Source organism: Gossypium hirsutum, chromosome D06, assembly GCF_007990345.1.
Source record: "Gossypium hirsutum isolate 1008001.06 chromosome D06, Gossypium_hirsutum_v2.1, whole genome shotgun sequence".
Lineage (NCBI taxonomy): Eukaryota > Viridiplantae > Streptophyta > Magnoliopsida > Malvales > Malvaceae > Gossypium > Gossypium hirsutum.
The window spans coordinates 64096230-64120273 of NC_053442.1; the positions used below are offsets into that span (position 1 = coordinate 64096230).

Here is a 24044-nt window from a genome sequence, read left to right on the forward strand (position 1 = left end):
ACATGTCGAGATTGCAGATTCCCACACCGCATCATACTTATTTTAGAGCTGTGAGCAAAGTGTATTGTCCATTCCTTGACTATGGGTGATGGGGACTCTTGCAATCGTCTAAAATGGTGGAAGATTTTAATGTTTCTTTCTAAAAATCTAAGATGGAATTTGCTAATTTTCAACAAAAAGAAGTGGAAAATATTTCGGGTCCACTAAACTCTGGTGTTCTTCAATTGATTCGATGCATAAGTTGATGATTTAATGGGCGTGCCTTGTTAGACTGAAATAAAATATTTGATAATCATCAACTCAACTGTTAATACATTTAATTATCCTCTACAACTAATGGAACATTTGATGCCAAAATAGAAAGAGAAGCAGGATTTTGTACATTTCATGTAGGAACAGGCTTGAAAGAAGGGAGAAAAGCATCTCGAGTGGCTTCATTTTCCCATTCTACTGTTGCCCACCAATCTTTGCTTCCCTCAATGCTGAGTTGATTCCCTTTCGCACTATCTGAGTGGAGGGGAAGTTTCTTCAGTTCTCGGCAGGCATTTATACGAATAAGTTTTAGACATGGAAAGAGTAGGACATCCCAATATATGCTCTTCAACTTCGGTGGCCAAAATAAGCAGAGTGTTTCAAGCTTAAAGAATGATTTAGCGTATGGAATTCCAATCACGCCTGCAACTTCACCAAGCTTTCCCTCATTCAATATTTCTTCCATTTTATCACACAAATATATCTTAAGATTTCTTAAATTTGGAGCAAGAATCAGCCAGCTCATATCTTTCAATTTGTCACACTCATAAATTTCAACTGTGCTCAATGTGTGATAGCATGAAGCATTAATTAGCAGCTTTTCCATTTTCATCTCCTCCATATTTTCACAATTGCTGAAACTTAGAGTCTGTAGACACTCCAAATTTTTTAAGCATAAAATATTAAATATTTTTGATTCTCTAAAATCACAAAGTTGAAGTGCTTGGGTCCAACATAGAAACAAGTTTATGTTCAAGAATCTTTCTAGACAAAACATGCTTTTTATCGGTACCGATAGTATATTCAAATGTTGCAAACCTCTCAACTCCTCCATTAACTTTTCATTACCCCCACACAAAACATTGTCTTCATTAGGATAATCTCTATTTTGCACCAACCACATTCTGAATATTTGCAACTTGGAAAAATTAGATATCACATGTTGTGGGATTTTTTTGAGATTGTGCATATAACTCAAGTCCAACATTTTTAGTTTTGTCAACGATTGCAACTCTGATGGCAACTCTTCTATACCGGTATAAGATAGATCAAAACATTCTAGACAAACCAATTGTGAAATTCCAACGGGTAGAGCTCGTAACCGAAGGTTTCCTGACAAATCTAAAACAGTTAGATGAGGTATAAATTGGAAGAAACCATCGCTGATCACTTGCAACTCATTTTGGCTAAGAAACAAGGTTCGAAGGTTAGGGCATTTGGGTGTTTCTTTGAGAACTTCAATCTTATTTTCCATCATTGATATTCTTTTTATATTTTCCCATGCCTTAACATTTGGTTCTTCAAATACTTGAGCCCCTATTTTTCCAAAAAAAAATTCTCTGTTGCTTCAAACTCACGTGTAATCCATAAAGCCATGTCACGGATCACATCATGCATCTTCACACAATCTTCTCCATCTATTTCACCAACATTTTCCAATAAACATGCACTAATAAGAGAGTAGATTATGTGGTCTCCTTGCATTTGAGCTTCACTAATTCTATCAAATCCATTCAGTAGCCCTTCACAAAACCAATACTCCACTAATCTCTTTTTGGGAATACAATAATCTTCGGGATACAGACAACAATATAAGAGACAACATTTCATTGTAGCATTAGGCAAATTATCATAACTGAATTTTAAAAGCGGAAATACCTCATTTTCCATTTTTGGCAATGCACATCGCTTCAACATCTCAATTGCATAATTCCGTTCTCCAAGTGTTGTCTTGCAAGCCATGGCACGACCGATTGTAATTAGTGCAAGAGGCAGCCCACCGCACCTTTCAGTTACTTGTTTAGCTAGGTTTGGAATATCTGGATGGCTGTTAAGAGCTTCATCTCCAACCTTGTCTTGGAACAATTCCCAAGCCTTCCCCGGTTCCAGGCACTCCACTTTGATTTTCTTTTGAGCTCCCATTTCGCCACATACCTCCAAAGATCGAGCAGTAAAAATAAGTTTGGAACCATTTTCTTGGCTTGGTTTTGGTATCCCAACTTGGTTCAAATCCACCCTGTCCCATAAATCATCCAATAATACAACAAATCTCTTGTTGCGCAAGACCCCATAGATATCTGTAACTTTCTGGTCAACACTTTTATTCTTCCATGAGTCATCTGAAAACCCAAGATTTCCACCAATCCTATCTTGAATCTTTCCAACATTGTAACCTTTAGACACCAGTGCCCAGATAACAACATCGAAACCATTCGGTGTGGTGCTGAACTTGTTGTTGAGCTTGGTCAAGAGTGTTGTCTTGCCAACGCCCCCCAAGCCATAGAGGCCAATGATCCCACATCTGTTTCTACGATGCAACTCCATACCTTTTGGATTGTGGATTCTAGAGCAACCGGCTGCTCTACAGGTCTTACTACCACTGAAGCTGCGGGCTGGTTCTCCGCTACTTTCTCAAAAGCTCCTTTACTCTTATGATCACTTATTTATTGAAGCATTTTGGCCACTTTTTTACCAAACTTGTAGCTAGACAAGCAATTCTTGGAAATGCAGCCACCGAGACACAAGTTATTCATTTGTTGAGGACCATTTGAAACCAATTCCTCCGCCTCTGTTATCATAGTTTCTGCTTTTGAAAGCCATAGCTGAATTTGCTCAAATGGCTTCAATAGTCGTTGTTCTGCAAGATCAACCTGCCTTCGCACGTCATTTCTTTGTGCCCTCAGTTCTTGAAGAGCAGAAGATAAAGTTGGAAGAGTTTGTTTAAGCTTGCAGACATAATTAGCATGACCAACAATGAAATCCCAGCCACGAAGAAGGATATTCTCGAAACTACATTGTACGGAGCAGCAATTGCCCATTATTCTGGCAAATGAAACAAAAAATAAAGGAAACAAATGAGATGTGGATGCAAAGTGAATTGTGTTAAAAATAAAGTTAGGTAAAGTGGAAAAGTGAAAGAAAAATAATGTTAAAGAAGATTGGGTTTGAACAGATTGAGGTGTAAGGCGGTTGTGGCACAGTTATGAAGAGGATGCACATGAAATAAAGTTAAAGAAGATGGGGTTTCAACCATTAGAGCTTTCATTATGGATAGAAAAGATAAAACAAGTAGATTCACAAAGTGTATACCCAGAGAAGGAAGTCAACGCTGCTAACTTTTTTAGCCAAAGATACGAAGAAGACAGGTAGTGGGTGGAAGAGGATCCACCAAATTAGCACAGGTCTCGACTCTTTTGCGTAGTTGGAGCAGATGCAGTAGCAGAATTCTAGTAGTTTCCTGGTGAAAGATAGTTGGAATTTGAATCGATCAGGCTTGCTGTGATTATCTAAGTCTCGTGCCTGGAAATGTGGAAATTTTTGGTTATCTGGTTCAGCTCTAGCTTTGCTTCTTCTGTCGGTTCCACTGCTATTATCTTTTCTCTCTATGATTGTTACATCTGTGGCTTAACTTTTATTAATCGGATCACTTTAGGTTTTTTCTTTTAAAAATAATTCTTAATAACTATTATTTCTATTTGAATAGGTTAAAAAAATTTGATTTTAAAATTTATAAGTTATTTCTAAAGTAGACCTGTCCATGGGCCGGGCAGCCCGGCCCGACCCGACGGTCCGCCCGAAATATGGGAGAGTTCGGGTAAAAATATAGGCCCGAAATATGGGCTTGAATAAAAAAATGAGGCCCGTTTAAAAAATGAGCCGGGCTCAGGCTCAACTTTTTGGCCCGAGCCCGACCCGGCCCGGCCTGAATATAATAAATATATATTTTTTATTTTTATTTTTAATTTTAAAATACTTTTAAAATATTTTTATTTTTTATTTTTAAAATATTTTTTGTGTTTATTAAAAATCGGGCCGGGCCGGGTCGGGCTCGGGCTTATTATTTTTTCTTGGGCCTGGCATGGGCAAAATTTTTTGCCCATATTTCGGGCCGGGCCAGGCCCGGGCCTAAGAGTCGAGCCGAAAATTTTTTTGGGCCCGGCCCGGCCCATGGACAGGTCTATACTAAAGATCTATCAGATTATTGATTCTCGATTTAATCATAATAAAATTAAAATTTTTAATTTTTTAAATTAATAAATACAAATAAATAATAATAGCATAAACATTCATTTTATAAATTATAACAATAAAATTAAGTATTTAATTTAGCTTCAATCTAGTTGTTTGATTTTTTATTTCTTTACTCCTTTTTAATTATATGGGTAAAATTATTTCTTCAGGCTCTCCCAATTTTGAAATTGAGCAAATTGATCTTTTTGAAAATATCAAAGCAATTTAGTCTCAGCCAATTTCGAAAGTGAGAAACTAAGAACAATTTAATGCTTTCATCAATTGTACATGATTTTAATTGGTATAATAACAAATTCAGCCCTCAAAGTCAATGCATTTTGTCAATTTAGTTCTAATTTAACAAATTTATCTTGAATTAAGGCTAAAATGACAAAATATGTAAACATTGAAGGCTAAATTTGTCATTGTACCAATAAAAAATTTATGTACAAGTGACAAAAAAACATTAACGTTATGATTAATTGTCCTTAGTTGCTCACTTTCGAAATTAATAGGATTAAATTACTCCACTTTTTTAAAGAGGGACTAAGGTGCTCAATTTCAAAATTGAGAATGATTAAAAAGATTTTTTTCACCAATTATATGCTATCAGTAGAACCATCGAACTAATTTCTATTTTACTTGATCAATCCAATTTGATTCTAACAATCAAAACTCTAAACTTCGCATTATAAAAAATTACAAATAAAAAACAATAATCAAGTCGAATTTTTTTTTTTAAAAAAAGCCCAACAAGATTGTTGATTTATCTTTGTTTTTTAGGTAAACTTTTTTTCGATTGTTTTAGTATAATCACGACTTAAAATTGGTTATATATAGTATATATAATTAATTAGATATCTTTAAAAAATAAATTAGATAATGAATAAGATGGTTTTTGCCCAAAAGGAAAACAAGTTGTATTAGTGGGAAAAAGAAGAAAAAACAACACCAAAGATTAAACCAATTGTACCAACATAGCAAAATTCATTCATTGCCACCCAAATTCTCTTCATTTCTTCTGTGTTTCTCTCCCTCCCTTTCTTTGGTGCATAATCGCACCTTCCACCACCACCCTGTCTGACGACGGCGACGGCCTCGAAACCCTTTTCCATCACGTTACTTCTTCATAATCATAGGGATGGGGCGGCCATCACGGCCATCACCATCACCACCTGTAGAACCAACACCGTCTCACGATGATATCGAGAAAGGATCGAAAAGGGCACGTCATAAGTCGAAAGTACCTCCTCCTCCACCACCATCGAAACTGTGGAAACCATGGCTCATGCCTCTCGTGTTCGTGGCTAACATTTCGGTATTTCTTTATACCATGTATGTCAATGATTGTCCACATACAAGTGGGACTTCAAAATGTATTTTGTATGAATATTTGGGAAGGTACTCGTTTCAAAGTTTTAAAGAAAACCCTCTTCTTGGCCCTTCATATATCACGTAAGAATTTGATCATCTTCATACATACATACATACATGCATATACATGCATGATATAATATTTGTTTTTTAACTACAGGCTGCAGACACTAGGGGGCCTTGATTGGACTCAAGTGGTAGAAGGGAAGGAATATTGGCGTCTCTTCTCATGCATGTGGCTTCATGCTGGACTTATCCATTTACTAATAAATATGTTAAGCCTTTTAGGCCTTGGCATCCGATTGGAACGTGAATTTGGGTTCGGTAAGAACTTTCATCTTCAAAATGCTAATAATGGGTGTGTGTGTGTTTTTTTATTATTTTTATTTTATTTCCGAGTTACTTGAATAATTGCAGTGAGAATCGGGCTGTTATACATGATTTCCGGCTTCGGAGGTAGCTTGACGTCTGTTTTATCTCTGGCTAGGAAAAGAATCGTCTCCGTTGGTGCATCCGGTGCGCTTTTTGGCCTGTTGGGATCCATGCTTTCGGAGCTCATTACGAACTGGTCGAACTATATGAACAAGGTGAACACAACATCTTCAATCTCTTCTCTTTTAGTACCCGTACTGTGGGATCTAATTCTTGTTTATTCAGTGTTCAGCTCTGTTGACCATGTTGTTGATTATTTGCCTGAATCTAGCCATTGGATTTCTACCTCGAGTCGATAATTCCGCTCATATAGGAGGGTTTGTATCCGGACTGCTTGCCGGATTTGTCCTTCTGATGCGACCTCAGTATGGATACATAAGCAGCAAGCATGTTCCAGAGGGATATCAGATAAAACATAAGGTTGCAAAGCACCAAGTGCACCAGTATGTGTTATTTGGTATCTCCTTAGTCCTGTTAATTACCGGGTAAATGACTCGATCTACCAAAAGATTTCAAAATGAAATTCACCCACTTTCAGCTAACTTTCTAGCATTCTTTTTTGCAGATTTGCAGTTGGCTTACAAAGGATTAGAAGGCCATAGTTTTTAAAACCAAGCCTTGCATGGTGGATTAGGAGACTATTCTTTGTATGGTATCATAAACTCCCTTTTCATCCTGTTTTTATGTGCAGCGTAAAATGGGAACGATACCTTCGAGCTTTCAGTACATTTCGACATGATTTTCATGAGGCAGAATTTGAACCCTGAATCCCTAGCCCTCATTCAAAGGATTATAATCAATAGACTATATAGGACTATTATAGATATAAATGTATACCCTTGGTGCATTCTTATATATGCATGCACAAATCTTCAATTGTTCTTGTTTCAATCAAACATTACTTTGGGGAGGCTATTATCTTCCCCCATAGAAACTACCTGTTTAATAGGGCACGAAACAGTGTAATAAACACGAACAACGACACATTTAAACACGGTATGTTTAATATATGTATTGTAATCATAGTTTAAAGATTTTGGAACGTTTCATGATTTACATTATCGATCAAGAAATGCAGGGCATTGTAACTTACTATTCATTGTATTGATTCATATCTCACATGAATCCGAATACCCGAAAATCGCATACCGGTTGTTTGCGACATTGTCGTACATGAAGTCCCTTACGAACCTGCAATTGATGCAAACAGCAAAACAAGCAAAACAAATAAATGATGATAGAGATCTCCATTGACAAACTATACAAGCTAAGTGTTATGGTCCGGCATTGCGGCACAACTATGCCGGACCATGACACTGAAGGTAGAAACAGAATAGGGTGACTTACAAAGGTACAAACTGTAGAAAGAATGCAAGCTGAGGGAAAGGCAATTCTAGGTATTCCATGATCTTCAACACTGCTTCTGATTTAATATATGATCTGAAATCCATTATCAAAATCAGTTTCGTACTATCCCATGCTCACATTCGAGTCGGAGTTACATAGGTTTAATGATCAAACAAGAAACAATAGTGGAAAAACCATTTTTGCAGTAGCTAAAAACAAGACAATAAGCACAATCCAACAAATTTTAAGATTGACAGTGGTGAATAAAACAATACCTATCTTTTTCAACAAGAACAACACTAGAAATATCATCAGGAGCTCTACCAGATCTCCTCAATAGCTTCTTCCCTGATTCACTTTGAAGAGCTTCAAACCTTATTCTCCTATAAAAAAATAATCATAACATAGATAATTTTAAAACCCATACTTGTAAAACTGTAAATATATATATATGTATGTATATATACATATACACATATATACTGACCTGTTTCGATCGACATTACGAACAAACCTGACGCCACCATTACATAAGTTGCAAACTCCTGTTGAAAACAAAACAAGAATTTAATTAAAACTAAACAGGAATTGTTTTGTTTGAGGAAAATAAGGAGACGATTATTATAATTACCATCGAACAACATGATGGGTCTGGTATCTTGGTCGAAAAAACTGGAAGTGGCTTCGACCCAGTTCACGGTATCGGGCCGTGAAGGGGATAGAGTTGCGAAAATGGTTGACTGGTGTCTGAATCGAGCAGGAGGGGACAAGGTTAACCGTATGCAGCCATTGGAAAGTGGAAGCGCCATTGAAAGACAGCAGTAGTTGAAAGCTTCTGTTTTTCCTTTTTCTTTTTTTTAGTGTTAAAAGCAAGGTTCAGTGGAGATTTGTATTGTATGGCTCTACGTGTAGTTTTGTCCACCATTATTTAGAACTCCAAACAAAAATCAGGTTTTAGGTATAACTGATCATGCGACACCTGGCTTGAAAGCTTGACTGGAAAATTGAAAAATAAGAGAATTTAGATAAAAATATAAATTTAAAAATGAGATTAAGCAAAAATTCGGCCCAACCCAAATGAACTAGTTTCATTGTTCTGGTGTTATTTTAGAGGTGTTTATTTATATTTATCTTAATGTTATTTAAGTACAAATAATATATTTTTAGTTTGTTGGGAAATATTTATCTTAATATTTTAATATATTTGATACATTATATTTTTTAAAAAAATTTGTTTTGTATAAAAATAATAATATAAAAAATTAATATGGGCGATTCAAGCCTAATTTTAGCATTTTTTATCTTGATCGAGTTTAGATAAAATTTTAGGTCCAACTTTTAGGCTGGGCCTAAAAAACGAACCTAAAATTCTATTGAAGCTTGGCCGGAATCCGGTCCAACTCGACTCATGATCACTTCTAATTTTAGACAGAAATAATAATTTATTTCAAAAGAAAGTTAGATATATTATAATATAAAAATTAAATTATTAAATTATTTATGTATAAATTGTAATAAATAAGTATAAAATTTGTGAATATTAAATAAAAACATATTTTTTATATTTATATTTCGTCAATTGTAATTTGAACAATTATTTAATTCATGGACATTTTTAATAGTATAAGTTTTTTTTTGTCTAGTCTTAAATATAAGTTTGAAATTTTATTAAATTCCATTAATATTCACAAATTATTAACCTAAACCTTTTTAGGTTCATCTACATTATTTTTTAATAAAATATGTTTTTTATTTAATAATTAATAATTTTAATTTATTTTTAAATTTAAGCATAAATAATTTAAAATTTTTTATTATATATTAAATTTCCATAAAATATAATTTAAACATTTTTATTATATATTTAATTTCCATAAAATATAATTTTCAATCCGGCCCAAGCCATGCCATAGATACCTCTACCTACCAACAAGCCCATAAACCCTATATTTTCGGCCCATGTTTAGCAGAAGGCAGTGTGGATTCTGATCCGGTCAACCAAAACGCCCATAGATTTAAACCCCAGCAACATATGTGGAAAAACCTAAACCCCAAGCCCTCATCACCACCACCATCATAACCAGCAGGTAGCAATACAAATGAACTCTCTTTCAGATCCCTTTTAACTTCTTCGGTAACCTTATCTTCTTCGTTTCTCTTTACTGAAGTTTATTTTGTGGGGTTTTTTAATATACTTTGCCTTTTAATCTATGTTTCTGAGCTGTTCATTTCATTCAAGATATTGGGTTTTGGTTTTCATTTTCAAACTCAAATCTGGGTATTGTGTTTTTTGATGATTTGTTGATAATGGTGCCTTTGGAGAATCGGTTCTTTTAATATCTGGGTACGATTGATTCTATTAGGTTCATGTCTTTGGGACTGTGATTCTTAATTTTGTTAAATGTGTAATTAAGAGTTTTGTAGATGGTGTCTTATGGATGAGAGGATATCAGAACATGTTATTTCTGCGACAAATTCGCAGATTTTTTCGCATTGCAGCTCACTCAAAGCAATTTCCGAAGACTATACCTTTAGAAGAATCTGCTCTTTCAAAGCTTAAATCCGAAAGAGACCCCGATAAGTTATTCAATTTATTCAAAGCAAATGCCCACAACAAACTTGTTGTTGAAAACAGGTTTGCTTTTGAAGATACGGTTTCAAGATTAGCTGGGGCTGGTCGATTTGATCACATTGAGCATTTACTTGAGCACCAGAAAACTCTTCCGCAAGGTAGGCGAGAAGGGTTCATAATGAGGATTATAATGTTGTATGGTAAGGCTGGAATGGTTAAGCATGCTATTGATACTTTCCGTGATATGCATTTGTACGGATGTAAGAGAACCGTGAAATCTTTAAATGCTACACTTAAGGTTTTGTCTCAAACTCATGATTTGAGAGCCATTGAGGCTTTTCTTGCTGAGGTTCCACAGGAGTTAGTTGTTGAATTGGATGCATATACGGTTAATATAGTTGTCAAGGCGTTTTGCGAAATGGATTTTCTTGATAGCGCTTTTTTGTACATGGTACAGATGGAACGGTTGGGAATAAAGCCAGATGTTATTACGTACACAACACTTATCTCTGCATCCTATCAAAAGAACCGTTGCGAGATTGGCAATGGGTTGTGGAATCTTATGGTGTATAAGGGGTGTAAACCTAATCTTACAACTTTTAACGTCAGGGTCCAGTATTTGATTAATAGGAGACTAGCATGGAAAGCTAATGATGTAATGTGTTTGATGAAGAAAATTGGTATAGAGCCTGATGAGGTTACTTACAATTTGGTAATCAAAGGTTTTTGCCAGGCCGGTTATCTTGAAATGGCTAAAAGGGTTTATTCTTCTCTAGAATTTCATAGCACGTATAAGCCGAATGCTAAGATTTACCAGACTATGATTCATTATTTGTGCAAGGGGGGTGAGTACAATTTGGCCTATACAAGGTGTATAGACTGCATGAGAAAGAATTGGTTTCCAAGTGTGGATACTATACATTCACTGGTTCAAGGCCTAATGAGAAATGGCGAATTGAAAAAGGCTAAGAGGATAATGAGATTGGTTAGGAATCATAGACCACCTTTTTCCTCAAGTCTATTTGATTCTTTACGATCTATTTGTCGAAGAAGTGATGGATTGAAACCCAACCAGTTTGATTAATGTATAAACACGGTTTAAAAGAAGCTAATAATTCTTTCAGTCCGTGCAGTTGTAGTTTTACAAAACTAATTGGAGATTGATTTTTACGGTTCACAATAACATCAAAGCAGCGGCAGATCCCATTTTTGTTGAATTAATTTGGTGTGAGTCTCAGATTAATGAGAATGCCAATGGAGAGCATAATCCAAATTCCTGTAAGTCATCATGCAATTACACTCTATCCTGATTTCTTTCATTCCTTAACATGCAGCTCCTTTGGTACAATGAACGATGTTTTGCTATTGCATTTCCATTTGTCTCTTAGTGAAGCATGCATATGGTGTTTGACATTCCATAGGCATTTATTCTTATCTCTGTGAAGCATGCATATGGTGTTTGACATTCCATAGGCATGAATTCTTATCCCTGTGAAGCATGCATATGGTGTTTGTAATTCCATAGGTGTGTTTTATCTTCTGTGCCTGCTAATGCCTGTTTTCATATGTAAGCTTTGGCTCCTAAACTAGGAGTCAGATTGCATTTTGCCCCCTCTACTCAAAAAATGAGGAAATTAGCCCCTTTACACCAGTTTTTAACAGGAGAAATTGATGAAAATTTTAACATAAGGACCAGTTTGCTCTTTGATTTAATGTATGGGGACTACTTTTCTCATTTTCTGAGTAGAGGAGCCAAAATACAATCCGACGCCTAGTACAAGGGTCTCCATGGTACTTGTACCGTAAGCTTTCATATTGGTTGTTACTTGGATTCTAAGGTGTTGATTGTATGAAATGATTCAGCTTCAACCAAACACTTTCACTCGATGTGCATCGGTACCATTTGCTTTTCGGCAGGATCGGGAGGTGCACTTGGATGCATTCTACTTGTTAAAAGAATTTGAGTTTTGTTTCTTCCATGGAAGTGCATTATTTACAAGGCTCTAAGAAGGGTGAACAACAGCCTGTGAAACTGAATCCTTGGGTGAAAAACAAAAGAGAAAAATGCAGCTACTGGTTTAGGCTTGAAATAGTGTCATATTTGTTTTTATAATGGGGGCTTAATGGAAGAAATCTATAACTTTTTTTTCTTAACTTTGTGTTCCACAGGTTTCAACCAAACTTGTAAATGTGTTCCTTCAAGCTATCATTCTTTTTTGCTTGTGAAATGGCACTGCTATGTTCCTTACACCAATAGTAGTTTAGTAGATTTTTTTAAAAAAATTTACATATAAATTATTTAATTTATTTTTTAAATGGAAGGGTATATTTCTCCACTTATTTTTGCTTGTGAAGTCAAATAAATGAGATAATTGATGATCTTTCTTTTGAATTATATACCCAGAGTAGAATTATACAGTAAAAGCATCACAGAATTCTAGTCTTTATATGTATTTTTTTTTCTTTTATTAAAAAATGAGTTTTTTTTTATGTTGATGTATAAAGATCAATTTTTACCATAAAAGTTGGATAAAGGGAAATCGAATTTGGACATAAATAGAAACATATCACTGCAACAATTGAATTTGTCATGTAACAATTCCAGTTTCTTGTATGCTCCCATGAGAGAAAACAATATTGAAATGACCAGATGCTTGATGATCGCATATTAGTTTTACTAGTTCTACAAAATCATCCATGGATGATTGCAACTCTTAAACCAACTTGATCATTCTAGAAAGCTTCAAATTATCTCTGCTTGCAATTTCATATCGATTCCTTACCGCCATTCTGCGGTGTTGCTCGGTTCCGATCTGTTGTGGAGCGACATCTTAATGTCGAGGTCACGGGTTTTGGTCGTTACAGCCGACCTAGCAGGCATGTATTTTGCAGCATGAGTGTGACCATTTGGATGGAACCCTTTATGTAGATAAGATGGTTCAAACAAGTTTCAGAACTGCTCGAAAAATGGTGTCCGCTAGCTTGGTTTTTCCACACCAATTCACCCCAAGCATGTGCAAGAAAGGAAGAATTAAAGATCTAATTAATGTTCCTTGAGTTCTTTGACTTGAAAAGATATAGCCATGGCATTTGTAAAATATACATGGCAAATTTTCTCTCATCCCCTGTTCCATTATTACCACTTTTCATGTGGTTGTTAAGTCATTGTTTATCATGAGATACACTATATCCAAATTCACTCAACTGTTATAAGTTTACAATTTCGTCATTAAATCTTTGTAGCAATACTTTCTAATCCGATACTTTCTGCTGATAAGTTATGCATATTTTGATTTGGTAATTTTCAATCCATGTACTTCTAGAATTTGAAAATTTTAGTTCTGACCAAATGATAGATATTAATTTCATTAAGTTCCATTATTTTCAAAATTTGATGTGTCAAACATATTATCGCATGTGGAATGCTATGCCAATTGGCTATTTTCATATATTATTCACAAAAAAAATCAATTAATTGACTTAACAACTATTGTTTGCATAATATAGGACTAATAATATAATTTAATCAAACAAATTTAACTGCTACCGTTTGGACAGGATTAAATTTTCAAAATTCCAAAAATACAGGGACTAAAATTGATCAAATTGAAGTAAATGTACTAAATCTACAACTTACACAAAGCACAAGGTCTAATAATAGAATTTGACCTAAAATTTCTAGAAACAAAAGAAAAAGGAAGAGTCAAGTCAAGGTTGCGTGTGGAGTAGAGAGGATGACAAATTGGGGAAAACGGGGGCCTCGACGTGGTGGTCAAGCTGGCCAAGTATGCCGGAGATATGAGGTCGTGGAAGTAATCGGTTGTGTAAGATAAAAAAAGGAATTGAAAAAGAAAGAATCGTGGAACTTGGTCTACGGCTTCAACTGAAATCCTCCTCTGGTAAACTCACTTTTGCTTGATATTTTTCTCTTCTTTATCATTTTTAATGTGGCTTTGTTGTTATTTTCATGTCACTTTATCAAATATTATTTCCATCGTCATCATCATCGTATTGGCTGCATGTAGTAATTACCAATATTTTGTTATGTTCTTATTCGAATTTGTATGTTTAATCTAATCTAATTATTTAGTAATTTCCTTACTCGTATTAGTATTCTTAGTCTAATCTAATTTATTTTACCAGAATCATGGGTAATTGCTGCTCAGTCCAAATTGGTTTAGAGAATTTCATCATTCGTGGCTTGGATCCCATTGTTGGCCATGATAATTACGTATGCAAGCTTAAACAAACTCTTCCGACTTTATCTGTTGCTCTTCAAGAACTGAGGGCACTAAGGAACGACATGCAAAGGGAGGTCGATCCGGCTGAACAACGACTATTGAAGCCATTTGAGCGAGTTCAGCTATGGCTTTCAAAAGCAGAAACTATGATAACAGAGGCAGAAAAGTTGAATGCAGATGGCCCTCAACAAATGAATAACTTGTGTCTCGGCGGCTGTGCTTCCAAGAATTGCTTGTCTAGCTACAAGTTTGGTAAAAAAGTGGCCAAAATGCTTAAGAAAATAAATGATCATAGGAGTAACGGAGCTTTTGCAAAGGTAGCAGAGAGTCAGCCTGCAGCTTCAGTGGTGGTAAGACCTGAAGAGCGGCCAATTTCTCAAGAATCCATGATCGAAAAGGTATGGAGCTGCATCAAGGACAAAGATGTGGGGGTCATTGGCCTCTATGGCTTAGGGGGCGTTGGCAAGACAACACTCCTGACTCAAATTAACAACAAGTTCAGCACCACACCAAATGATTTCGATGTTATAATTTGGGCACTGGTGTCTAAACATTCTGATGTTGGAAAGATTCAAGATAGAATTGGTGGAAACATTGGCTTTTCAGATGCATTCTGGAAGAGTTAAAGTGTTGACGAGAAAGCTGTAGATATCTATGGAGTGTTGTGAAACAAGAGATTTGTTGTATTATTGGTTGATTTCTGGGAGAGGGTGGATTTGAACCAAGTTGGGATACCAAAACCAAGCCAAGAAAATGGTTCCAAACTTATTTTCACTACTCGATCTTTGGATGTATATGGCGAAATGGAACCTCGAAAGAAAATCAAAGTGGAGTGCTTGGGACCAGAAAAGGCTTGGGAATTGTTCCAAGACAAAGTTGGAGACGAAACTATCAATAGTCATCCAGATATTCGAAAACTAGCTGAAGAAGTAGCCGAAAGGTGTGGTGGGTTACCTCTTGCATTAATTACAATCAGTCGTGGCATGGCTTGCAAGACAACACCTGGGGAATGGAAATATGAAATTGAAAAGTTGAAGCGATCTTCATTACCGAAAATGGAAAATGAGCTATTTCCACTTTTAAAATTCAGTTATGATAATTTGCCTAAAGTGACAATGAAATGTTGCCTCCTATATTGTTGCCTGTATCCAGAAGATCATTGTATTCCCAAAAAGAGATTAGTGGAGTATTGATTTTGTGAAGGGCTGTTGAATGAATTTGATAGAATTTGTGAAGTTCAAATGCACGGAAACTACATTATCAACTCTCTTCTTAGTGCTTGTTTATTGGAAAATGGTGGTGAAATAGGTGGAGAAGATTGTGTTAAGATGCATGATGTGGTTCGTGACATGGCTTTATGGATAGCGTGTGAGCTTGAAACAAAAGAGGAGAAATTTTTTGTAAAAGCAGGGGCTCAATTATTTGAAGAACCAGATGTTAAGGCATGGGAAGGTGCAAAAAGAATGTCAGTGATGAAAAACCAGATTGAAGTTCTCAAAGGAACACCTAAATACCCTAACCTTCGAACTTTGTTTCTTAGCGAAAATAAGTTGCAGGTGGTCAGCAATGGCTTCTGCCGGTTTATTCCTCATCTAATGGTGTTAAATCAGAGAATATAGGTTTAGGAGCATTGCCTGAGGGAATTTCACAATTGATTTCACTACAATCTCTCGATTTATCCTGGACTAGCATAACAGAGTTGCCAATGGAGTTGAAATCTTTGACAAACCTGAAAATGTTGAACTTGAGTTACACATACGATCTCAGGAAAATCCCATCGCATCTGATATCTAGTTTTTCCAAATTACAAATATTTAGAACATGGTGCACGACAAGTGGATATTATCCAAAGGAAGATAATGTTCTGAATGGGGACAATGAAAATCTTATAGAAGAGTTGAAAAGTTTGCGACATTTGAACATACTAACGATACCACCAATTAAAAGCTTGTTTGCTCTAGAAAGGTTTGTGAGCTTCCACTTGTTTCAATGTTGCACCCAAGCACTACATTTGAGGCATCTTAGAGAGTCAAATGTGTTTAATGTTTTATGCTTGGAAAACATGGAGCGGGGCTAGAGACATTATGTTTCGAGGGCTGTGGAAGTATAGAGGAGATTAAAATGGAAAAACTGTAACAGCCCGATTTAGGGCCTAATCGGAACAGTAGTTTTGGGACCACAAATCCGATGAGAAAAATTTTATTATTATTATTATATTTTTATGGTTTACAACTTCACAGAAAGATTTCTTGAAAATTTCGTTTGAAAATTTTGATGTTTGAGCACTCAAATTAGTAAAAAAGAACTAAATTGTAAAAAGTGCAAAAGTCGAGTTCCATATGTCAAAGGTGTTTAATTGTTATGAAATTACAAATTAGGGGTCCTTATGTAGTAATTAGACCATTAGTTAGTGATGGACAAAAAAATGGTTAAGTGAAACAGGATTTTTTTTAAGTAAGGGCATTTTAGTCATCTAGTAAATAAATAGAATTAAAATGGGAAAAAGATGTAAAAATGGGTTTCATCATCTTTGTTGCTGTCGAAAATTTAAAGAAGCCATAGCTAGGGTTTCTTTACTTCTTCAAGCTCATAGTAAGTGCATTCTAGCCCCGTTTTTAATGTTCTTTGCATTTTTGAGATTCCCGTAGCTCGGTTTATCTATGTCTACTGTTATTTTGAGCTAGGGTTGAAATTTGAAAAATTACCCATGTGTGAAATGTATGTATTTTGATGTTTTATGGAAGAATATGAAGCTAGAATTTATGTTAAATAACTTTTGCTAGCCGATTTTAAGTGAAACCGAGCAAAATAACATAATCGGTAAAAATATTTAATGTTCATAAGTAAGAGTTAGAGTGAGAATTTGATGTTTCCATAGAAGGAAAATGTGTTCAGCATGTTGTAAAACATAAGAATAAGGAATGAAATTTAATTTCCGAACTTTGGGACAAAAATGTAAATATGTAAAAGTTTAGGGACAAAATTATAATTTTTGCTAAAGTTAGGTCGAGGACTGTTTTGATAAATGTGAATATTAAACAAGCTAAATTTGCTATTATAGATCAAGAGAGACGTGGAAACAACCTCGATAAGGGAAAAGAAAAGATTGTGGATTGAATTGTAAAATTTCCTATATTTTGTACCGAGGTAAGTTGTATGTAATTAAAACATTGTCATAACTATTTTTTTATATATATTTTTATAATATATGAGAAATAGTTGAATATGAAATAGTATATAACACTTAGAAATTTGGAATTTGTAGTTGAATTGTTAAAAATTAACTTGGATTGTGGATATATCAATTGCGAGTAATGATTGAAGTGGTTTGAATTGAATTATTAAAATTGTTATGAGTTTGGATGGAAATATTGAGAGTATGAATTGTTATGGATAAATTATAAATCATTGATGGGTAGAAATCTCTGTGGAACTGTCGGAATAAGAAAGGCTTGAATAAAATGTCTGCGAACACGTGTGTAGTACTAAGTGCAGGCTACTATGTGAACCGGAAGGCCTTGGTCACGTGTGTAGTACTATGTGTAGGCTACTACGTGAACCGGAAAACTTGATCACGTGTGTAGTACTATGTGAAGGCTACTACGTGTATCGAATGATAATAGTTAAATGAGTGGTACTATGTGCAAACCACCGACTGTTTGCTATTATACCGACATGTTCAAAGTGATATGAGTATGGTAAACAAATATGAATATATGATTGAAATGTGATAAGTTGCAAAAGAGTAACTAGAGTGATGAAGTTTTGTATTGTGCTTACAAAATAAATGGTTATAGTGTTATGTGAATAAGTGAATTTGAAACAGAACAGATTTGGATAGTGGCAGTGATGTTAGTTCGAAAAATCACCAAAAATTATAGAAATATAGTTAGTAGTTGAATAAGAAATGGAATTAAAGCTTAATGAGTCTTCTTTCACATAAAAGAGAAAGAATGACCAAAGGAGTTATATATTCTGAGATATTAGAATTTTAGTGAGACAAGATCTGAATGATTTCGAAATCCTCTATTTTGAATTTGGAAAATCTCTAAAAATTGTACAAAAATAATTATATTTTGTAATTTACATGCTTAAATTTATTATTGAGTCTATTTTCAAAAGAAATAAGTGGGAACACCATTTGAATTCTGTACTAAGAGATAACTGACATTTAGTGAAGAGAGGTCAGAAATGTCAAGCAGTGAAACAGGGGAACATTTAGAGAATAAACTGTACTAATTTGCTGAACCTAAAATTATAAAAATTTTATGGTAATAAGGTATATGAGTCTAGTTCCAGGAAAAATTTACGGATCTTAATTTAGAGTTTCGTAGCTCCAGATATAAATAATTTAGTGACTATGACGCAGAAAAACAGTTTGCTGGAAATTGAATAAATAATAGATTTATGTGTGATAAAAATTATATTATCTATGGTATCATGCTAGAAATTTATTTATCAATTAAATACATACTTACTAAGCTATATGCTTACTCGTCTTTATTTTCCCTTGTTTTATAGTGATATCAATCAGCTCGGAAATTGGACAGAGTCGAAACATCATCCACACTATCTACATCTTTTGGTATTTTGTAACCAATACTTTTGAATTATGGCATGTATAGATGACTTAATGTAAAATGATATATAATATATATATTAATTATTATTTGGTTTAAAATGTTAGTGGATATTAAATTGATAGGTTGTTTTTCTTTAAATTATTAACAAGGTTACCTAGAATGTTGTGAATGATTTAACTATGTTTAAATATATAACTGTATTGGTTGAAATATCGAATTTGTTTGAAATTGTGCTTCAAAAATTTGCAGGAGGAATTGAACGTTTATAAAAAGGAATTATGTGAAAAGTTTTTCTAAAAAAAAAAACCTCAGATTGTATGATAAAAATGTATTTCATGTTTGATAATACTTCTTACATTGTTTCGGCGATGAACATGGATAAGAAGTGTTATATTTTAGTAGTATCAGAGCTACGGTTTAGCCGGTTCTCGGATTAGCATAATGTGTGTGAAAGTCTATCCATACATGCCATAAATATATTGTGATAGTGTGATGATTTCTGACAATTTAAAATTGTGTTTTTATATAGTAAATGGATCCTGACCGAGCTGTAGCAGATGGTGTAGAAAGTAATGTGCCGGCTCCTACGCAAGGGACCGCGCCTGAGGAAAGTAGACATGAAACACAAAGTCAGGATGAGGCTCGAGAAGCCTTTCTTCATATGATGAACAATTGGTACACCGAATTTATTCAAGCAAATTCGAATGCACAACCTCCTCCACACCCTCCTATTCCCCAACCGGTTCCTGTAGCTTCACAAGGTGTTGAATTGGTAAAACTGAGTAAACCCCCAATTGATAAAATCCGAAAACAAGGGGCGAAAGATTTCAGGGCTAATATAGATGATGATCCTGAGAAGGCAGAACTTTGGCTTGAAAACTCTATCCGGGTATTTGATGAATTATCGTGTACTCCTGAAGAATGTTTAAAATGTGCTATATCCTTACTGAAAGATTCAGCATATCGTTGGTGGAAAACATTGATATCTGTGGTTCTAAAAGAAAGGGTTACATGGGATTTCTTCCAGGAAGAATTCAGAAAAAAATACATAAGCCAACGGTTCATCGATAAAAAACGTAAGGAATTTCTTGAGTTGAAGCAGGGTCGAATGTCTGTGGCAGAGTATGAAAGAGAGTTTGTTAGACTGAGTAAATATGCTCAAGAGTGTATGCCCACAGAAGCTATTATGTGTAAAAGGTTTGAAGACGGGTTAAATGAAGATATCAGAATATTTGTTGGGATGTTGGAACTGAAGGAATTTGTGGTACTGGTTGATCGAGCTTGCAAGGCTGAAAAATTGAATAAAGAGAAGAGAAAAGCTGTGATTGAGGCTCGAGATGCAAGAAAGAGACCAATGAGTAAATTATTTCAAACTCAGTCAAAGAAGTCTAAAGAGATGAATCCTCAATTGACAATTTCAGCTGGATATTCACGCCGAGACCAGGGAAAATCATATTCGGGTCCTGAAGCTCAAGCTACTTCAGTAGCAAGTGTGGGGAGTGTGAAGCCTAATAAACCTGAGTGTCAGCATTGTGGTAGGCAACATCCTGGTGAGTGCTGGTTACTTAGCCGAGCTTGTTTCAAGTGTGGTTCTCGACAACACTACATTAAAGATTGCCCTGAGAAAGTTGAAGAAGAAAAATTTCAGAATGTTAGATCGGGTGATACTGTTAACAGAGGTAGACCACCGAGAAATACCGGAAGCAGAGCTAGTGGTAAAAGTGTAATGAAAGATACAGCTGTGAGACCAGAACATCGAACACTTGCTCGAGCTAGTGCTATACGTACTCGTGAGGAAGCATCATCTCCTGATGTGATTACTGGTATATTCTCTCTCTATGATACTGAAGTTAATGCATTGATTGATCCCGGGTCTACTCATTCTTATGTATGTGTGAATTTAGTATCTAATAAGAATTTGCCTATTGAAAATACTGAATTTGTGGTTAAAGTGTCAAATCCTTTAGGCAAATATGTGTTAGTCGATAAGGTTAGCAAGAATTGTCCTTTGAGGATTCAAGGTCATTGTTTCCCGGCTAATCTGATGTTGTTACCATTTGATGAGTTTGATGTTATTCTGGGGATGGATTGGTTGATGCTGCATGATGCCAAGGTAAATTGTAGACAGAAAATCCTTGAATTGAAGTGTGAAAATGGTGAAATTCTTCGGGTTGAAACAGATGAATCAAGTAAATTGCCTATGGTGATTTCGAATATGTCGGCTCAAAAATACATAAGAAAAGGGTGTGAAGCTTATCTTGCTTATGTGATAAATACTAAGATATCGGAGTCGAAGCTTGAATCAGTACCGGTAGTCTGTGAGTTTTCAGATGTATTTCCAGAGGAATTGCCTGGGTTACCTCCGATTAGGGAAGTTGAATTTGCTATTGATCTGTTACCTGGTACTGCACCGATCTCTATTGCTCCGTATAGAATGGCTCCAACTGAATTGAGAGAATTAAAAGATCTATAACAGCCCGATTTTGGGCCTAGTCGGAACAGTAGTTTCGGGACCACAAATTCGATGAGGTAAAATATTATTATCATTATATTTTTATGGTCGATAATTTCATGAAAAAATTTCGTGAAAATTTCGTTCGAAAATTTCAATGTTTGGGCACTCAATTTAGTCAAAAGAACTAAATTGTAAAAAGTGCAAAAGTTGAGTTTTACATATTAGAAGTGCCTAATTGTTATGAAATTTTAAATTAGAGGTCCTTATGTGAATTAGACCATTAGTTAATTGATGGACAAAAATGGGCATAGAATTAGTGAAATAGATTTTTTTAAAGTAAGGACATTTTAGTCATTTGGAAAATAAATAGAATTAAATGGGGAAAAGATGGCAAAATATGCTCATCTTCTCCATAGTTGCTGCCAAATTTTGGAAGAAACCATAGCTAGGGTTTCTTCACTTTCTCAAGCTCATAGTAAGTGCATCCTAGCCCCGTTTTTAATGTTCTTCACATTTTTGAGATCCTCATAGCTCGGTTTATCTTATTCTACCATTAATTCATGTTAGGGTTCATATTTGGAAAAATACCCATAGGTGAAATGTGTTTATTTTGTTGTTTTATGATAGAATATGAAGCTAGAAATTATGTTAAACAACTTTTGCTAAGCAATTTTAAGCGAAAACGGGTAAATTGACATAATCGGTAAAAATAATTAATGTTCAAAAGTATGTGTTAGAGTGAGAATTTAACGTTGCCATAGGAGGGAAAAGTGTAAATATGTAAAACATAAGAATAAATGAATGAAATTTAATTTTCAAGCTTAGGGACAAAAGTATAAATATGTAAAAGTTTGGGGACAATCATAATTTTGTAAAAAGTTGAGTCGAGGATTGTTTTAATAAATGTGAATATTAAATAAGCTAAATTTACTATTATAGATCAAGAAAGACGAGGATACAACCTCAATCGGGAAAAAGTGAAGATCGTGGAGTAAATTGTAAAATTACAATATTTTGCACCGAGGTAAGTAAACATGTGAATTAATGCATTATTTTGATATTATTTAATATTCGTTGAGATTTAATTGAACACAGAATAAATACTTGGTATAGATCCTAAAAAATGTGGTTAAGTTGGGAAAGGTGATAAAGTGTTAAAATCAAGGTTTCCGGTTGAACACTCGAAATAAGCCGGAATACATTGAATATAAAGGGGGTTGCTAAGTGCTGATTCCCCCAAGGGGTTGCTAAGTGCTGATTCCCCGAATCATTGGTGGTTGCTAAGTGCTGATTTCACCGTAACTTGAATGTGAAAGGGGTTGCTAAGTGCTGATTCCCCGAATCATTGGTGGTTGCTAAGTGCTGATTCCACCATATCTTGAATGTGAAAGGGGTTGCTAAGTGCTGATTCCTCAAATCATTGGTGGTTGCTAAGTGCTGATTCTACCATATCTTTGAATGTGAAAGGGGTTGCTAAGTGTCGATTCCCCGAATCACTGGTGACTGCTAAGTGCTGAATCCATTGAGTAACGGATAACATTTCAAGTGTTCAACAAGGAAATTGGAAAGGTGTATATATATAAAATGGACAGGATTCTGTGAGAAATATTGGGTTTGGTACTTAATCAACCCAAGTGTAAGATGGAAGGAAATATCAAAACTACAAAAGTGTAAATTTATATATAATACAGTTTTGAACAACAGTTGGGAAACTTCGAAAAATTACCATAAATGGTGGAAATTGAATTAGAGGTTGAATAATATATGAAATTGAAGCTGAATGAGTCTATTTTCACATGAAAGAAATAGGACAAGCAAAAAGAGTTATATATTTTGGGATATTTGAATTTTAATAAGACAGGATTGAATTGATTTCGAAATCCCCTGTTCCAAATTTGGAAAATTACCAAAAATTGTACAAAAATAATTATGGCTTTAAATTTACATGCTTGAATTCCTTAATGAGTATATTTTCAAGAAAAGTAAACAATAATATTTTTTGAATTTTTTACAGAGAGTTAAGTAAATTTTAGTAAGGAGAGGTTAGGACTGTCGGGTAGTAAAATAGGGGAATATATAGAGAATAAACTGTACTAATTGGCTAAACTAAAAATTCTGAAAATTTTATGGTAAGAAAGTATATGAGTTTAGTTTTAGGAAAAATTTACGGAACTTAATTTGGAGCCCTGTATCTCCAGATAAAAATAAATTAGTGACCATGATGCAAAAAACAGCTTGCTGGAAATTGAACAAACAATAAAATTTATGTGTGATTAAAATTATATTACTATGTAATCATGTGAGAAATTTATTAATTTGTCATATGTTTACTTACTAAGCTATATGCTTACTCTTCTTTATTTTCCCTTGATTATAGTGGCATCAATCAGCTCGGAAATTGGACGAAGTCAGAACATCATCTACACTATCATCATCTTTTGGGTATTTTGCAACCAACACTTTTGAACCATGCCATGTATAGATGACTTAATGTAATGTAGTATAAATATGTATATAACATATTGTTCAGTTTAAAATGTTGGTGTTTATTATTGGATAAATTGTGTCTGAACATATAACTGTATTTGGTTGAAATATTGAAATCGTTTGAAATTGTGTTTTGAAAATTTGCAGGGGGTTTTATGTAAAAATAAGCAGAAATGCTGCCGAAATTTATAAAAAAAAATTAGTGACAATGTATCGCAATTAGAACAATTACAAGTGTTTGAGTTCTAGTAATTCCTTATACTCTGTTCTGGCAAGGAACACGGGTAAAG

General features: G+C 34.6%; 6 protein-coding genes and 1 long non-coding RNA gene across 8 annotated transcripts; 5 read left to right on the forward strand and 2 right to left on the reverse strand.

Annotated features, from left to right (window-relative positions):
- Nucleotides 1-359: 359 nt before the first annotated feature.
- LOC107944261 (disease resistance protein RPS5) lies at nt 360-3683 on the reverse strand. The gene is made up of 2 exons (XM_016878083.2): nt 3343-3683; nt 360-3075 (listed from the first exon to the last, which is right to left on the reverse strand). The coding sequence occupies exon 2, from the start codon at nt 2575-2577 to the stop codon at nt 1570-1572; it is 1008 nt and encodes a 335-aa protein (XP_016733572.1). The 5' UTR covers nt 2578-3075; nt 3343-3683; the 3' UTR covers nt 360-1569.
- A 1479-nt stretch (nt 3684-5162) lies between these two features.
- Nucleotides 5163-7055, forward strand: LOC121218645 (RHOMBOID-like protein 5). Of its 2 annotated transcripts, XM_041096192.1 has the most exons (5): nt 5163-5718; nt 5798-5961; nt 6055-6224; nt 6295-6554; nt 6635-7055. In XM_041096192.1, the coding sequence occupies exons 1-5, from the start codon at nt 5405-5407 to the stop codon at nt 6669-6671; spliced, it is 945 nt and encodes a 314-aa protein (XP_040952126.1). In that variant the 5' UTR covers nt 5163-5404; the 3' UTR covers nt 6672-7055. The 2 variants fall into 2 exon arrangements, with proteins under 2 accessions (XP_040952126.1, XP_040952127.1); XM_041096193.1 differs by having other exon boundaries at nt 6295-6774.
- Nucleotides 6896-8410, reverse strand: LOC107937368 (DCC family protein At1g52590, chloroplastic). The gene is made up of 5 exons (XM_041096194.1): nt 8048-8410; nt 7904-7961; nt 7692-7799; nt 7417-7509; nt 6896-7260 (listed from the first exon to the last, which is right to left on the reverse strand). Exons 1-5 carry the CDS (start codon nt 8223-8225, stop codon nt 7179-7181), a joined length of 519 nt encoding a protein of 172 aa, XP_040952128.1. The 5' UTR covers nt 8226-8410; the 3' UTR covers nt 6896-7178.
- A 1026-nt stretch (nt 8411-9436) lies between these two features.
- Nucleotides 9437-12238, forward strand: LOC121218644 (pentatricopeptide repeat-containing protein At1g80150, mitochondrial). The gene is made up of 2 exons (XM_041096191.1): nt 9437-11266; nt 11852-12238. Exon 1 carries the CDS (start codon nt 9855-9857, stop codon nt 11070-11072), a length of 1218 nt encoding a protein of 405 aa, XP_040952125.1. The 5' UTR covers nt 9437-9854; the 3' UTR covers nt 11073-11266; nt 11852-12238.
- A 1441-nt stretch (nt 12239-13679) lies between these two features.
- LOC121218646 (probable disease resistance protein At5g63020) lies at nt 13680-15895 on the forward strand. The gene is made up of 2 exons (XM_041096195.1): nt 13680-13887; nt 14132-15895. Exon 2 carries the CDS (start codon nt 14136-14138, stop codon nt 14853-14855), a length of 720 nt encoding a protein of 239 aa, XP_040952129.1. The 5' UTR covers nt 13680-13887; nt 14132-14135; the 3' UTR covers nt 14856-15895.
- LOC121218445 (probable disease resistance protein At1g12290) lies at nt 15033-15848 on the forward strand. Its single transcript, XM_041095634.1, has 2 exons — nt 15033-15373; nt 15455-15848. The coding sequence occupies exons 1-2, from the start codon at nt 15033-15035 to the stop codon at nt 15846-15848; spliced, it is 735 nt and encodes a 244-aa protein (XP_040951568.1).
- Nucleotides 15896-20908: 5013 nt separating the features above from the next.
- Nucleotides 20909-23828, forward strand: LOC121218647 (uncharacterized). Its single transcript, XR_005915162.1, has 3 exons — nt 20909-21341; nt 22207-22291; nt 23645-23828. It is a non-coding gene; the product is annotated as an uncharacterized lncRNA (long non-coding RNA).
- Nucleotides 23829-24044: the final 216 nt, after the last annotated feature.

Bases quoted from the DNA above. Each gene is read 5' to 3' on its own strand.
- LOC107944261 (XM_016878083.2), bottom strand. From the start codon at position 2,577: ATGGAGTTGCATCGTAGAAACAGATGTGGGATCATTGGCCTCTATGGC.
- LOC121218645 (XM_041096192.1), top strand. From the start codon at position 5,405: ATGGGGCGGCCATCACGGCCATCACCATCACCACCTGTAGAACCAACA. The intron at 6,225-6,294 runs GTGAACACAACA...TTGTTTATTCAG, and splicing joins GGTCGAACTATATGAACAAG to TGTTCAGCTCTGTTGACCAT. The intron at 6,555-6,634 runs GTAAATGACTCG...TCTTTTTTGCAG, and splicing joins TTAGTCCTGTTAATTACCGG to ATTTGCAGTTGGCTTACAAA.
- LOC107937368 (XM_041096194.1), bottom strand. From the start codon at position 8,225: ATGGCGCTTCCACTTTCCAATGGCTGCATACGGTTAACCTTGTCCCCT. The intron at 7,800-7,903 runs GTCAGTATATAT...ATTTTTTTATAG, and splicing joins CGTAATGTCGATCGAAACAG to GAGAATAAGGTTTGAAGCTC. The intron at 7,510-7,691 runs GTATTGTTTTAT...AATGGATTTCAG, and splicing joins GTTCTTGTTGAAAAAGATAG to ATCATATATTAAATCAGAAG.
- LOC121218644 (XM_041096191.1), top strand. From the start codon at position 9,855: ATGAGAGGATATCAGAACATGTTATTTCTGCGACAAATTCGCAGATTT.
- LOC121218646 (XM_041096195.1), top strand. From the start codon at position 14,136: ATGGGTAATTGCTGCTCAGTCCAAATTGGTTTAGAGAATTTCATCATT.
- LOC121218445 (XM_041095634.1), top strand. From the start codon at position 15,033: ATGGAACCTCGAAAGAAAATCAAAGTGGAGTGCTTGGGACCAGAAAAG. The intron at 15,374-15,454 runs GTATCCAGAAGA...TGAATTTGATAG, and splicing joins TGCCTCCTATATTGTTGCCT to AATTTGTGAAGTTCAAATGC.